This window comes from Mixophyes fleayi, chromosome 7 (assembly GCF_038048845.1).
Source record: "Mixophyes fleayi isolate aMixFle1 chromosome 7, aMixFle1.hap1, whole genome shotgun sequence".
Lineage (NCBI taxonomy): Eukaryota > Metazoa > Chordata > Amphibia > Anura > Limnodynastidae > Mixophyes > Mixophyes fleayi.
Genome location: NC_134408.1, coordinates 90,562,469 through 90,578,819, shown reverse-complemented (window position 1 = coordinate 90,578,819; position 16,351 = coordinate 90,562,469). Strand labels below are relative to the sequence as shown.

Genomic DNA, 16,351 nt, shown 5'->3' with positions numbered 1-16,351 from the left:
TTCTATTCCAACATGACTGTGCCCCAGTGCACAAAACAAGGACTACAAAGACATATTTTGATGAGTTCGGTATGGAAGAACTTGACTGGCTCACAGAGCCCTGACCTCAACCCCATCGAACACCTTTAGGGTGAACTGGAACAGAGACTGCGAGCCAGGCCTTCTCATCCGACATCAGTACCTAGCCTCATAAATGCTCTACAGAATGAATAGGCACAAAATTCCACAGAAACACTCCAACATTTTGTGGAAAATCTTCCAAGAAGAGTAGAAGCAGTAAAAGGGGGACCAACTCCATATTAAATTATATGTATTTGAATACAATGTCATTTCAGTCCCTGTTGGTGTAATGCATATAATCCTTACCACCGGCCCTAGCCATAGCACCCCTTCGAGATCGAGTTTGGGAACCACTGGTCTAAGCTATAAATGTGAATGAATACATAACCAAATAATACATTTTGGATGTTTGACTTGATAGTCTATATTATATTACTGAAAAACAATAAGGAGCCCGTGCATTGGAATATTTTAGATTGATTGAGCTAGAACAATTTTAATTATACAGTTTTATTACGGTCTGCAAATAATCCTCGTCAGAATTACGTCTAGATTTATTTTGTCATCATTTTTATTGTTGAAAACTACTGCTTGTCAAAAAGAATTATTTTAACATTGTCAGAAATATCTCCATGTCAGAATATTGCAAGTAAAAATATTTTGCTTCTACATTTTCATCATATTGGAAATATGACTGTATACATTCAGTCCTTGTAGGCATTATTGTGTCTGGATTTGAAGGGTAATAACGATGCATTGTAGTAGCTTGCATCCTATAGTGAAACATCTTGCATCCTTAAGTGGACTGAGTTTGAAACACAATCAGGTGAGTTAGAATACATAAGCAGGTGCACATATACCATTAATATCTGACAGAATGTTTGGACTAGTGAGTGCAGAGGATACAATGCTTTTGTTTTGCAGGAGACATTCTGGAAATTCAACTACTGTTCAATCTGCAAATTTCTTTGTTGTGGAAGGAAATAGCTAAACGTTCTGTAAAGCATCCTGCACATAACTTACTGGAGAAATAAAAAAAAATAGCAAAATTACTCATTGCAACGTCTGCAAAGACGCTTTTTCAGTCCAGTCTGGTGCATTAAGTAACTAAGGTTACTCTATCCCGCCCCTTACTTCTGGTCCTTTCTTCTTGTGCTCCTCCGGTTTCGCAGCTCTGTATACTGTGTTCCGGGTACTGCAAGGTCCTATCTGTTCCTGACCAGCACCATGCGCTCTCTGGGCGGCTTCTTCCTTGTGTTTGGTTGTGCTACCTTCTACCTCTATATTCTGAGCACAAGGCTGCGCCCCGGGCAAGGACAGAACGTCGAGAGGTGGGCACTGGGAATGAGGTCCGGGTAGAGGGGTAGTGTGTGTATTTAGTGAGTGCTATGAATTGTAAGATAGTTTGATATAATTAGTGGTTGTGCTGTTTTGTAAAATATTTCGGAAAGTGACCAGATGTCTAATTTATTAATAAGACCCTGTTAATCTTACAGCTCTTATTTCAGAATGGTCACTACTACATTGTATTTGTTAACCGTTTAGTACTAGCACACGTTGTATTGAAATTCAGCCGGATGTGAAATTACTGCTGTCAAAGTCCATTTTCATGTAAGTGAGACTTAGGAAGGGGCCAAGTCAGCATTACTTTGCAGGTGAAATACAAGATGGTTTGTCTGCAACATAAAACTTTAATATATATATATATATATATTAGACAAGCACGTTTTTGTATGTAGCTACTCACACCAATAGAAAAAATAAATAAATTTTAAAGAGTCAATTGTTGAGTCACAAACCACACTATGAAGGCACTTCATTTTAGGCTGGATAAGTGGAATGGTTTATACCATAGATTTACCAAAAATAAATGTATCAGATTACGTTTTAACCCTGGAATTGAAAGCCATGCAGATAACGCGGTGTGGCAAATCCTATGCTAAATTTAGCTGAAGCGTGTGTATGAGATCGGATTGCAACTTACTTGCTGAGGGGTGGGGGGATTGTTTATTAAATAGATTTTCATACTATTTACAGCACATTAGGTCATTTTAAAATGAAACAAATGCAGGCATGTTAGTGATATTTCCAATCAGGAATTTCATCAAACCTATATGTGTGTTTTATACAATAATTTATGTAATTTACAGCTGTAAAAGGTTGTGTTTATTATGGGCTTATGTTTGGTTATAATAACCATCAACTCCATGGAGGGGATTCAATCACTGACACTGTGCCATCTGCGAACATTGCCAGCCAATACAATACAGAAATCTCTGCACATATCTATTGGGCGAGAGGGTAAATGAGCAGAGATTTTAGTAAAATCTCAGCCCTGATTAGTCTCGGCGGTCTGTTCTGGAGACGCATCACAGCACCTCGCATCCAATTGAATGCTTTTATGCCTTTGAAGTTGCCAGACTAATGTATATGCTCCTAAATATGTGTCTAAAAGCCTAATTTGTTATATATTACAAAGTAATAAAGAGTTACTTCACTCCAAGTGTCGGGTATGAATCCCAGTAGCTGGAGACCGAAAAGCAACCAGAAACGTAGTGGGTGATTTAGCCGAAGAGCACAAATCAAATTGGGTTCTTGTACACACCAGGGTAGTCCAGAGCCAAAAGGGTATTGATGCTGTTTTTTCCATCATGTGACCCATCGAGTAAACATTAATCCTAAAATTATATTTTGTAATGAAATAAAGTGCAGAGTTCAGTCTCACTTAAATGTGTACAAATACAGGTACCTGGCAAAAATAAAGTTGGGCACGTAAATATAAATTTGTTTAGTATGGCTATTATGCGCAGTGACATTGAGTTTAGCAATGTCTGGAATTGTGCAGGAGGGATGCAGCATCATTCAGAAGAAAGTCATTCAACTGACATTTGGTTGGTGGTGATTGATAATGCTGTTCTAAGTGTGTTTTCAGAATATCCCTTAAATGCTCAATTGTGTTCACATCTAGTGAATATGAAGGCCATTACATATGGATAACATCAGTTTCATGCTCATTATACCATTGGGTCACCACATATGCTCTATGGATGAGGACGCTGTCATCCTGGAATACAGCCTTCTTATGAAAGTAATGCTGCAGCTTGAGGTGAAGATGAGTAATCTGTACAGTTAATTAGCTATTAGCATTGGAATTGCTTTCTAAATAAATGACGCCATCTAAACCCTGCACTTCACAACATTACAGAAGCACCAAAACCGTTTGCTGTTGAAAATAAGCACTCTGTGCTCGAACTGTTTATATTGGTGTCACATGCACCCGTACGGTTGTTGAGAACATTGTGAAGGATAACCATGAAGTATCTGACCACCACCTTCTCCATCTATTCAGTAGTCTTTTGCCTGTGCGCTCTGCCCCACTACATTAGCAAATTTGCATTGGCGTGTGTGATGAGCCATTTATGCATTTCAATCTGACTCCTTTGTGGAGTTCTCCTTGGACCATTTTTTATGAAACTGTCTGCTTGTGCCACCGATTGAAACTTGCAGTTTTTTGCCTGTTTTGTTTTGTTTTGTTTTGTACATTAAATTTAAACTTGTATATCGCGATCCGAGAGTAGTGCGCTTTCCACGCACTCCTGATGATGGTTTCTCCCTCAGAGTTACATGATGACATCTTGGATAATGTTGCTTGTGAAACATTAGCCAGTTGAGCTGTCTTGGTCACTAAACCTCTTCCTAAACCCACCCCAACAATCACCCTTCTTTCAATGTCACAGATGCCTCCTCTTACACCCTCGCAAGGCATAATTCTAGGCAACTGGGGCAGTCCAGCATTTTCATACATAACATCCCAGCATGGTCACAGTTATTTGCTTAGTTAAAGCCTTAGTCACACCTATGTAGAAACTCTTGTTTTCGATACAATTGATGTTCCTTATTTACCCAGGTGTTTCCTTTATCTCGGTCCACTACCTAAAAATATGGCAGGCATAGATTTTTACTGATTTAGACCCTAGAACAGTCTGCTGCTTGAGATTTAATTTTTGTCATTCCTTTTGTTACCACTGCAGGTCTTTGGTGTTTCCTTCACACCTGGATGAACTACGTGAATTGGCTGACTTCTTACATGACTATAAGAGGGAACACCAAACATATGTCACACTTCTGTTTTGTAGTGCTTACTTGTACAAGCAAAGCTTCGCCATCCCAGGATCCAGCTTCTTGGTAAAACAATCTACAGAATAATGGAATAAGTGTAACATCTACACCTAATAGTACTAAAATATTTTCTAGCAAATAACAATACTTTGCAGTGGCATAACTAGAGCTTTATTACATCCAAAGCAATACTTTGCTTAGTCTAGTGAAACCTGTTATTTTCATTAACATCATCATCTTTATGTCCCTTCATATTCACTGTGTTCTTCCATCACACAACACCCCAAATCTTAGTGCCAGTTCTTAGCCAAGCAGTCACTCAGCAGGGCCACCAGGCACTCCCTCAAACATCCATTCCCCAATACACACTCAGCTCCCACCCCAGCCAACCTCAACTCCCATCATATTATACCCACACCACCCCACACATTACCATGGTTATCACCTGGGGTCTGAGAGGCTGTTTCCTCTACAATTCTAGCTATCCCACTACCGTCACAAGACAAGTGTTCAACACAACCTGTGTTCAACTGCATTGAATGGCGCACTGCGAACCAGAGCCGACTTCACACAAAGCAAAAAAAAAAACCCAACAATCTGGCTTTGATAAGGAGTTGGGGAGACAGACACCCAAGGTTACCAGTATACTTACTATGCACCACACTCTGCTACAACATTAGTTGTGCCCCTGACTTTGCTTCTGTTGTATCTGCTATCTACTCTGGAAATTTATGAGACTGAGTAGATATTTGAAAAAAGGAGAGCAGACCATGTTTTTAGGCATATAATTCAATACCAGGATCAAAAAAGTCTAATAAGTTTATTATATATTATGTAGTTTAACTTTTCTATTTGTGTAAGTTGTCGGACTCTTTACCTTGCTATATACCCGATTGCTGTTTTAATAATAGAAAGGCCTTACCGAAATGTAAAAAGGAGTGAACTAATTATGGCTCCAGTCCAAGGAGGTGTGGCTAGCCCATGTCATGCTGCACTCTGCCTTATTCATTTTTCAATTTATTAATAAGCCATGTTGGTGCTAAAAAAAATTTTTCAAGCATAAGCAGGGATAATTATTTGTTTACATAGTGTTTAGTGCACTCAGAAAGTATAGAAAACAGTGCGTTGCATACAAATATGGGGTCTTTGCTGGATAGACTTTCAGGCAGAGTACCCACATTTGCATGTCCTGTTTTTCTAGACTCTCCCAAGGGAACAAAGATAAACTTAATTTATTTGAGTTTCTTCACACTAACATAGTTTGATAGTCAATATGCAAACTGCTAATTATCCAAAATGGGGCAGGTTTCCTATTACACTGTAGTTAACATAAGCAAATAATTTTTGTTTTTATTATATTTGGCTCTCAAACTCCACCTTCATGTTGGTTAGTATTTTGAGCCTTAGAATTACTTGGACTGTCTTTATAGGCAACAATGACAATATTGATATGTGTAGCCTTTGATACCGTATTACCAAACATATTGAAGAAGAGTGACACCATAACACACAGGGAGGATGATTTCTAAAAACTGGAGCACAGGTAAACTAAGTTCTTGCTTTGGTTGTATAAACTGTAGTAGGAAAATGGAAGAATCTAGTAGCTATGGGTTACAGTGTGTGGGGTACGAAATTACGATGAGAATAATAATGCAAACATCAATTACATTGACACTAAAATGACGATAGGTACAATAGCACTATAGCCGCAAGATCCACTAGCTTTGCCCCCTTAATGCCGGCAATATGACGGTCTTCATTTTAAGTGCAGGCAAGTGCGGGCATTTTCTCATGTCAGCGTTCCTACAAGGGCAGTCGGGAATGTTATAAGTTTTTGTGGAAGTCGCTATTTCCTTTATTTGACTATTGTACCTATCCGCATTTTAGTGTCTATGTAATTGATTTTTGCATTCTCGTCATCGTAATGATGACTACCACCGGTTACAGTTACCTGTCTATTAGTTTTAATAAATGTCCCCTGGTGAAACAAAGCACAAAGTTGTTTGTTTTTTGTTTTTTTTTTGCACAACATTTTTAATTATGATAATCTTTTCATGAAAAACTAGAAATTGGACAGCAGCTGTGACTTTATTGGTCTAGTTAGAATGTATTTGATGCGTATTTATTTGAGGAACCATTATTTCTGTACACCTTACCAATCCTATTGATTAGACAGTTATAAAAAAAATACAGATATCCACAGATGACAAATGTTGGCTGTCAACTCAATATTTTTTTTTTCTTTTTTACAACATAAGCATTTTTATACTGGACCAACTATTTTGGATTTACTGTTGCACACAGATTGCTAGTTTTATACATACTTTATATGGATCGTGTAACTCACTGGTAGATGTTGTGTTCAGTAATCACAATCTTGTGTCTTTGCAGAACTTGCTTGCTGGAGCATTGTTTGGCCCATGGCTAGGCCTGTTTCTTTGCTGCACACTAACCTCCCTGGGTGCTACGTTCTGTTACCTGCTCTCTCTGGCATTTGGCAAACAGATTGTTGTCATGTATTTCCCTGAGAAAGTCTCCATGTTGCAGACAAAGGTAGCTGTCCTCAACAGATGATACTTTACTACTAAAATTATTCCATATAATAATTTACAATACAGAAAGGAAAGTTGCTCAATCAATTTATAGGTTAACGGCAGGTGCTTGAAAGGGTGGAGTTATCCTGAAATGAGCAAATGCAGAGAAAATTCCCCCAGTGCACCGCTGTTAACCAGTAAAAGAGCTGTTATTTCTACTTCTAAAAATGCAGAATTCTCAGTTAGAGATGTATGATAAGCCACTCGCCACATCGGGTATAAATAATTTAAGCAAATAATTGTGCTAATTAAGTAATTGTATAATTAAGCAATGTCATTTATATACGAAACTTTGTTTCAATATTCTTTATCAGTGTTTTTTAAATTATTCTGTAACTGTTCCTTTAAGGCAAAATCTGGGAATATCACACAATTATTAATTTAGTTTTTTATTTTTAGTCCTTCAAAACTTAACTGGGAAATTCCCACATCCAGAACCAGAACAGAGTCTGCAAATACTGTATTTTGTAGAAGGTGGGCTTCGCTTGAATTGCATATAATAATCTATGTTTCTCATACATCCTGCTGGGGGACACCGTGATACAATCGGGTAGCAGTGCAACCTGTAAGCAGGTAGCACTGCTTAAATAATAATAGGATTTTTGTACTTAACGTAAAAAACCCGTTCCTCATAGTTCATTGGGGGGACACTGCGATACATAGGGGTATAGTAGGTGGTACCAGGAGTCCAGACACTTTAAACAGTTAAATTGTGAGTGTAACTCCACCCCTGCTATACCTCTCCCATAGGAAGGATATTCAGTTTGTCTAACAAATGAGGCCATATAGGGTTAACTAACCACAACAACACAGTCAACTATACAACATTCAGAGCAAGGGTGAGCGCAGTGTCCCCCAATGGACTGCGTGAAAGGGATTTTATGGTGAGTAAAAATATCCTATTTTCTCATACGTTCAATTGGGGGACATTGTGATACATAGGGGACCCACCAAAGCTGCCCCCCCAAGGGAGGGACATGGCTGCACGCAGAACCCTACGGGTTAACCTGGCATTCTGTGATACAAAGCATTGTAACCTATAGAATTTTACAAACGTGTGAACAGGTGTCCACGTGGCCACCCAGCACAACTGTTCAACAGAACGTCCGTGACACGCCACCCAGGAAGCACCCACAGCCCTAGTGGAATGAGCCAACAAACCTCCCAGCAACTGCTTATCTGACCTCGAGTAAGCTAGCTTGATGGTGGAGGTAATCCACCGAGCTAAAGAGACCTTAGAAGCAGGCCAACTTCGTTTCTTCCGGCTGTGCGGCCCACATAGCACCTAAAGACCCCGACCACAACTAGAAGCCACAAGGACTGATCTAGTGACCTAGAACCTTGAGGAAAAGCAGGGACAACAATTTCCTGATTTAAATGAAATCGGGAAACAACCTTCGGGACAAAGGAGGGCTTAGAGTGAAACACCGCCCTGTCTTCATGAAAAACCAAAAAGGAGGGTGGGGTCAAAAGATAAAGCCCCCAATTTAGAGACCTGGCGTGCTGAAGACACAGCTTAAAGAAACGCCACCTTCCAAATAAGGTAACAAAGCACAGACTGTAAAGGCTGTTTTGGTTCTTTAATCAAAGCCTGGAGAACCAAATTCAAGTCCCACGGCTCGACAGGATGAATGAATGGAGGCAAGATATGAAGCTGTCCAGCATGGAGGCCAGTTTACGCTAGAAATAGATGGACAATGCTGAAAGCTGCGATTTTAACGAGGCTAAATGCAACCCCTTGTCCAAACCAGCTTGAAAGAAGTCCAGAGAGCTTGAAACAGGAAGTGTGAAAGTGATTTGATCACTTTCAGAATGCATTTTTCTTGTTCTGCATACTGCATAAAATTTCATTTGTTCCTATTCTGTAAGTTGTGTCAGATGTATTTAAGTGAAACGTGATAATATTTTAATATCAGACGAATACCTTCATGTAAAGTAACTGCATAAGTAGATGATTTTGAGACATTGGTTTATAGTCTGTGGTGACAGCAGGATGGGTCGTGAATATAGAATTTAGCAATTTGTGTTTGAAAACAATATTTTCTCAATGTAACCAAACTTCAGTCTTCCAAAGAGAAAGCATCCTGGTTATAGACAAACCTCAGCTTATCCACAAGGACAGTGTTAGGTGTAGTACGGTGGCTAATCGGAGTTTGTATTATCTCCCCATGTTTGCGTGGGTTTCCTCCGTGTGTTCCGGTTTCCTTCCACACTCCAAAAACATACTAGTAGGTTAACTGGCTGCTATCAAAATTGACCCTAGTCTCTCTGTCTCTGTCTCTGTCTCTGTCTCTGTCTCTGTGTCTGTGTCTGTGTGTCTGTCTGTGTGTATGTATGTGTGTATGTTAGGGAATCTAGACTGTAAGCTCCAATGGGGCAGGGACTGATGTGAATGAGTTCTCTGTACAGCGCTGCAGCATAAGTGGCGCTATATAAATAAATGGTGATGATGATGAAATACTGAAAACCATATCTAGAAATCCTAGGCCCAGTTATTTTGGATAGTAGATCACATACATGTGTACGCTTGACAAGCCTAGACAAATTTAGTTCCAATGACTCAAATTTTAATATGCCTAGATAAAAATGATGTTTCCTTCCTGTCTTCAAAATGATGCATCTCCCAAAATTAATGTATATTTGCCGCACTATTCCATATATCGTTCCTAAACGAATGATGGCCCGCTTCCATACTCTAATGATGTCATATGTGTGGCGCCAGAAACGCCCCCTACTTTCCCATAAACGCATGGCCCTATCTAAACAACGTGGGGGGTTGATGCTTCCTAACCTAACATATTACCAAGAGGCCTGCATATTGAGTCACCTGGGTGAATGGGTGCTCCCACATGCTTCGAAGCCATGGGTGGATTTGGAAAGAGCTCTGTGTCCTAGTTACCCACTGTTAGACCTTCTCTGGACACCAAAGTCCACTTGCCCACCTGCTGTGTGTAGGTTACGGTCCATCTCGGATGCCATGCAGGTGTGGGATAGGATCATTGGGCTGCACACTAATTTTGGACTCCCATCTCGCAATCTATCTCTCCAGGCATTATGTCAACTCATCCCAGAGTTAAGTCTGGTTGTTTGGAAAGAAAGAGAAATTTCCTCCCTATCAGATCTGTTTGCCCAAGACCTCTTTCTCTCCTTTACTTACCTACAAGATCGTTACAGTCTACCATCCTCTGAGACATACAGGTACTTGCAAATTAGACATTGGGTTGGAACGGTCTCTAAGACCCCTCATTCTCTCATGTCACTTCCATCACCGGCCCTGGGTAGACTGACAAAGAGCGGCAGTAGAGGCGGAATAACATTTTGGTACCACTATATTCACTGCCTGATTCCCACAAACAAAACTCCTGCACAAATCCAATGGGAAACGGATTTGAATCTAACTCTTATCGAACAACAATGGGAAAAAAATTACGTAAACTCCCACCACATGTCTAAGTGTATTAACCATACAGAGATGGAAGTCAAACTTATTAACCGACTGTACCTTACTCCAGAGCGGTTGCACAGGTTTTGGCCAGGCCAATCGAAATTTTGCTGGCGCCAATGTGACCAAGTAGCGGACATCTTCCATGTCTTCTGGACATGTTCGGTGCTTCAGCCGCTGTGGAGTGAAGTATTTGCCTTAATCTCCACTGTCTTAAAGACCCCTGTTGCCCCAGATTCGGCCTTAGCTCTACTCCATGTCTACCCGACATCCATTCCAAAGCATGATCGGTACCTAGTGGGCCACATATTGATAGCTACTAGAGCGGCAATAGTGCAAAACTGGAAGTCCCACATTCCTCCTACTATTACTCAAATCATTTCTAAGATACAATATAGCTTTGAGATGGAAACAACAGATACGCCCTATGCCTCATCTGCATTAGCCCCTATTATAAGATGGTTCAGATGGCATGAATATATCACTGATGGCCCAGGGGCTCCCCAGGATATCTCTGGTTACCCAACGACTCATTCACCAGCGGCCCTTGTGGAATCCCCCCAGCCCATTGACCAGCTCCCATCCCCGGGTATTCTTCCCCTAGAGGAGCTATCTTCCGACAACCACAGTGAAAGTTAAAGTTAATATGTCTTACTGTTTCTTATAGTTGTAAATACATATTGTTGATACTGTGTGCCTTGATTTAATTGAGTGATTCCTTTCCCCCTGCGTGGGGAACCCCTATGTGTGTCCCTTCGTATGTATTTTCTTCTCCACCCTTTTTTTTTTCTGTACCCCATATACTTTTGCAAAATCTGAATAAAAATTTTGATGCAAAAAAAAAAAAAAGATGTTTCCTAACCTTTCTTGCCTGTATAAAATGAGCATCACATGATTGCATTAGCATGATGCCATTTTGCATTTCACAGGATAGGAGACTCCTAAACCTTGCGCCAGTATTTGATCTGCATGTATCTGACACTGGCGCCCCCTTGTTGTTGGGATAGATTGATAAGGTTTGCTCATATGCAACTGCCGTACACTGCAGACGAAAGTTAAGCAAATATTACGCCTGCACAAGATGGGTGTAGTTTTTAAGTTGATGAGAATTGCCGTATAATTGTTCCAGATGATTACTACTAGATTGAAGGTTTACGAGTATCTTGTGATGTGTGTAATTTAAAAGATAAAAGTTGTGCTGGCGCAGCTTTTATGTCAAATTCTAAATAACCCCCCTTAAGATAACCATAGAATATGGGGATGTGCAGCAAACTGAATTTTCTATTTTGAAATGATTATTTAAATTAAAACATACACATGAAAGCTTGGGTGTCTTCAGAAGATAATGCATTTTGTTTAAAGCCAATTTAAAATTAAAAGGTACCTAGCAATTCAGAAGAGAAATGCACACTATTTGTTTTTATACTGTAGAATATAGAACAACAGTTTGTTTCTCTGCACAGTGCACTTTCCTTGATGAGAGACAACATATTGGGAATAGATTTCGCTAATAAGATGTTGAAATGAAAAGAAAAATATAGTTCAGTCTATGCTTTTGAAAATGTCATTAACTTCTAAATATTTAAAATGCTATCAGATGGATTCTTTTATATATGCATGCTAACATTTCTGTGTTTTTTTTAATGTAGATTGAAGAGAACCGCAGTGGCATGTTCTTTTTTCTCCTGTTTCTGCGTTTATTCCCCATGACGCCTAACTGGTTCTTGAACCTCTCTTCACCAATCCTGAACATCCCTGTCGGACAATTTTTTTTCTCAGTCCTTATTGGTATGTAAACATTTTACAGTTCTGCAGTTAAATGTAACACTTGCTAAGCCAAGAACCAAGTAGTTATCTTGTCTTGTTCTGCACACAGGTCTCCTGCCTTATAACTTCATCTGCGTCCAGACAGGCTCCATTTTGTCAGAGATCAAATCTCTAGATGATATGTTTTCCTGGGGAACATTATTCAAGTTACTAGCAATAGCGCTTGTTGCTCTAATTCCTGCTACCATTGTCAAGAGGTTCAGTCACCACAACCTGGGACTAGAAGAAAAAGAACACCTGATGAATGGCAGAAAATCCACATGAGGGTATCTCTGTGACTGCAGAGTCCTCATTTTACAGAATCTCAGATGCAAAGGAAAAGAACAAATTTGTATTTATAGACTTGTGACCATTCTTGATTGTATGAAATTTGCAATATTGTTCTGACCTGCCAGTCAGGTGTACTAGCCACCTCTTGTGATAGAGGATGGCAGTATGAAAAGTCTTAAATCAGTTGTGTGTCCTTAGTGACTATCAGTCGGTTTTTAAACAATACTTTTATATTGTATTTAATGAGAATCTGTAGATGTTGTTAGTGAACATATTTTTTTATCTGTCTTCTATTTGTAACTTTGCTATGGTTGTTGTACTACCCAAGATTGGGGAGAAGCGAAACAGATTATTTTTTTAAAGTACAGTGACACTCCGCTGGAGTTCACACATCCTAGAATACAGTAATTAGTTCAGTTCTCATAATCACACATATTTGTGTCTTCTAAAGATAACATGCTGCTTATTAATGCACACTTGGATGCAAAACTGGGACTTCTGTCGTCAATATATGTGCTTATTTATTTTAAAAGTGACATGCAGTTGTCCCTGAACAGTTGTGAGCCCATATTGGTGGGGGTTGTCTACTTTCCTTTTACAAATAACTAATTTTATATGTCTCTTACTCATGTGCTACATTCTCCATATTGTTTGGTAAAGTGATTTACCTAATGGCAGTATTTCGTGCAATATATGTAATATTTATCTGTAGCCAGCTTTGTTATTTATTATGGGAGCTTTTTGTTTGTGAGACCAGGTAAATAGAACTACTTCAGTAACTAAAGGTGCAATCTTCTCCATCTGAACATACAAAATCCATAGGAATTTTATGGCCGGTTAAATTGCAGGTGATGTTGCTGTTTTCTATGAAATTCACCTTTTACCTTGAATGATGACATAGTCAAGCTGGCTTCTGTATGTTACATAATTTTCTTCAATGACAAACTGGGTTTCGATCTGCTTGCAGAATATGGAAAGCCGCTGTTTATCTGTAGCCACAATCTGGGTACATTCATTTTCTACAAAAGCTGAATTGTGTATTTGCAATATGCAGAATTTATGTACTGGTATACGGGTATTAATTATGAAGTGGTAAATTATTTGGTCAGGCTTCAGGAATGATCTACTGGAATGGAAATTTAAGAAATTTTAACTTAACAAGCTCTATATAAAAAGGTTGAGAGGCTATACATCATTTATATCTGTAACCTGCAGTAATCTGCAAAAGTTGCTTCAAGAAAATGATTACATCAAGTTATTGCTGCTAAAGGTGGCTGGTTCTAAAAGCTACTGAATCATGGCTTGTTAAAGTTTGTCATTATTTATTCAGCAAAAAAAAAATAAACCAAGTAAAATCTGATATGGGTTATTTGTCACAAGTTTTAGGACTATTTTTTGGGGGGGGGATTCAGTTGGCTGTGTTACTGCCAAAAATAACACAGCATGAGCATAATAACCGTTCGTATGGTAATCTTTAACGCTGGTTTTTGCTCACGGCTTAGGGAGCTGCAAGCAGAAATCTGGGTTAGGTTTGCTGTATTAACGGTAATAGGTTTAACACCGCGTTATTCCGGGGGGAATTGAATTCATCCCCTTTGATTGCTAATTATGTCCTGATTTGTTAAGACACAAATTCGCAAGGGGATGTACTCTGCTTTTCCATATGTCCTGTTTCTACATTGCGTAGCTAGTTTATGTATGTGCCCTGAAAAACTACTGGAATATACAGTGCTTCAGTCTCCTGCAGAAATGTTCTTAATGCAGCCTATCAGTTCACTAGGACCAATTAAATAATTAATTCACTGTTAATTGACAGGTTCCATCACCATAAATATGGGTTCGGACCATAAGTGTTGCTTCCAGTGGGACTCATTTACAAAACTCCAAATGGCCAAGGCACAGAGTAAAATCCCCTTGGATGGCACTTGCTGTGGTCCTTGATTTGTGCATGTGTGCCTAGATTTCTGCCAGTGTGCAAAGGTTCGTGGAGCAAGATGTCAGAAATTTCAGAGCAGCAGAAGTTGGCAAAAGCCAATGGAGGAAGTTAAAGTAGTGTTCCCTGCTAAATAAGGACTACAACCAGTGCACATAGTTTTATGGAACGGTGTAAAAAAGAGAGAGAATTCTGCAGAGTGGAATTATTTACATCAGATTACAGTATGAAGAGGGCAAGTTTTTGGTGTGTTCCTTGTGCAGAATGCCGCACCACTACTTTAAAGTACTTGAAATTTGCAACAGCACTGAACTGTCGGAAATTAGGTTTTAACCTATACTTTAAAAATTAACCATTTTGCACCTTCTAGATGCACTTCAGCAGAGACTATTTCTAGGTGCAGTTTTCCGATGTAAAAAAATAGCTTCAAACACATAAGTGACACACATGATAAAGACCTAGGGGTATTTTTACTAAGCTTCAGGTTTGAAAAAGTAGAGATGTACAGATGTTGCCTATAGCAACCAATCAGATTCTGTAATTTTGTAGTGTACTAAATAAATAACTAGAATCTGGTTGCTATATGCAACTTCTCTACTTTCTTAAACCCGTAGTTTAGTAAATATACCCCCTAAAGTCCTAATGTTCTCTCACACTCTTGATTAATATAAGCCATAAATTGAGGTAAACCAAGCAGTATTTTGGGAGCAAGACGGAAAAAAAGGTTTTCTTTAATGAAAGTTGTAGCTCATGTGGCTGGAGGTTGAGCTTTGATGTTTAGACTGTGAGCCTTTTCAGATTTGTATGCCTCCCAACAACCGTGCGCGCTTCCAGTGTGTGGAGTTGTCTCCTAAAACTGTAGAGCAGTCATGCACTTCTATGTGGAATATCTAGATGCACTGGTATTTATCCTCTATTTGACATTTTATAATGATTTGTATTATATTTGGCAGTGCAAAAATAAGCTTTCATTTTGTGGCGCAGGATTACTTTTGATAAAGGTGCTGCTGTGTAGTAGGGAATACAGCCATTTACACTCTATAAAAGGGCCTGAATTTTGTGCCAGACTTGCATCTCATTCTATACTTTTGTGATATAATGCAAAATGTGCCTTACAAACTGGTATTGTTTATAAATTTGAAATGGTTAGTTTTATATTGGCTTTTATGTTATTAGGAAAAATGTATATTAATATACTGAAGTATTAAAATACGGTTACCTCTACCTGTGAAGCTATTAGTGTTTGCTTTATTGTGGTGATGTGCTTGTCTTTACTTGTTTATTATAGAAAATCAGGTGGTTTATCAGCAAAGGGCACAGTATTAAATAATATAGGTCACAGTTGGTTCCATCAATATTCGAGTTGGATATATGAGGTGAATTTGACATCAATAATCTCACATCAGGACTGTGCTGTTAGATAGATGCCTTTTCTCCTTTCAACATCGCTTGTCCTGCATGGCTTCTTGACACTGCTGTCCTATTCAGACCTGTCCTCACTAACACTTGCAGCAGGTCACTGGTCTGAACAAGAACATAACACCACCAGTGTCAGGTCATTCATCAAATCCAATCCACTCTTCTACTGAAATTCAGTGATGTGAACATTGCAATGAGCTAACTGGGTATAGGTTGTTCTGTCCCCATCAACTTTTAAATGAGGCAAACAGATAAGCAGGATGTTTAGAATTATAACAAAATTGTACTCTGCCCTTGGTCAGGCGCACCCTAAATAGATTAAAGATACTTTGGTAAAATTCTAAATATGTTACAAAGCCTTTGTTGAGGGTTCATGTCTACTCCTCAGGTATTTTTTTTAATAAGACCTAGCAACTGGTTAAGTGACTGCAACCTGACATTTGTATAAGTATTATTCAATTGCAGATAAGTCCAATTAAATGGACTATAAAAAGTATTTTATGTATTGCAATTTTTCACATTTTATTTTCTTACTTTATGGAATCAAAAGGGATTTGAGAATTCTTCCCTGATCAATAGAAAACACTTCGCAATGACAAATGAAAAAAAAAATATTTTTTTTCTCCCTTTAAATGGCAAGTAAATAAAACAGTCTATCATAAAGAAAAGTTGATAAATAGAGTCTCA

At 38.8% G+C, this 16,351-nt stretch overlaps 1 protein-coding gene across 1 annotated transcript; it reads left to right on the top strand.

Moving 5' to 3' along the window:
* Window positions 1-1,220: 1,220 nt before the first annotated feature.
* Window positions 1,221-16,160, top strand: TMEM41A (transmembrane protein 41A). The gene is made up of 5 exons (XM_075180084.1): window positions 1,221-1,391; window positions 4,092-4,245; window positions 6,571-6,732; window positions 11,865-12,003; window positions 12,092-16,160. The coding sequence occupies exons 1-5, from the start codon at window positions 1,288-1,290 to the stop codon at window positions 12,304-12,306; spliced, it is 774 nt and encodes a 257-aa protein (XP_075036185.1). The 5' UTR covers window positions 1,221-1,287; the 3' UTR covers window positions 12,307-16,160.
* The last annotated feature ends 191 nt before the right edge of the window (window positions 16,161-16,351 follow it).

Coding starts and splice junctions, on each gene's coding strand:
- TMEM41A (XM_075180084.1), top strand. CDS start 1,288: ATGCGCTCTCTGGGCGGCTTCTTCCTTGTGTTTGGTTGTGCTACCTTC. Junction 1,392..4,091: donor CAAGGACAGAACGTCGAGAG/GTGGGCACTGGG, acceptor TTACCACTGCAG/GTCTTTGGTGTTTCCTTCAC. Junction 6,733..11,864: donor TCTCCATGTTGCAGACAAAG/GTAGCTGTCCTC, acceptor TTTTTAATGTAG/ATTGAAGAGAACCGCAGTGG.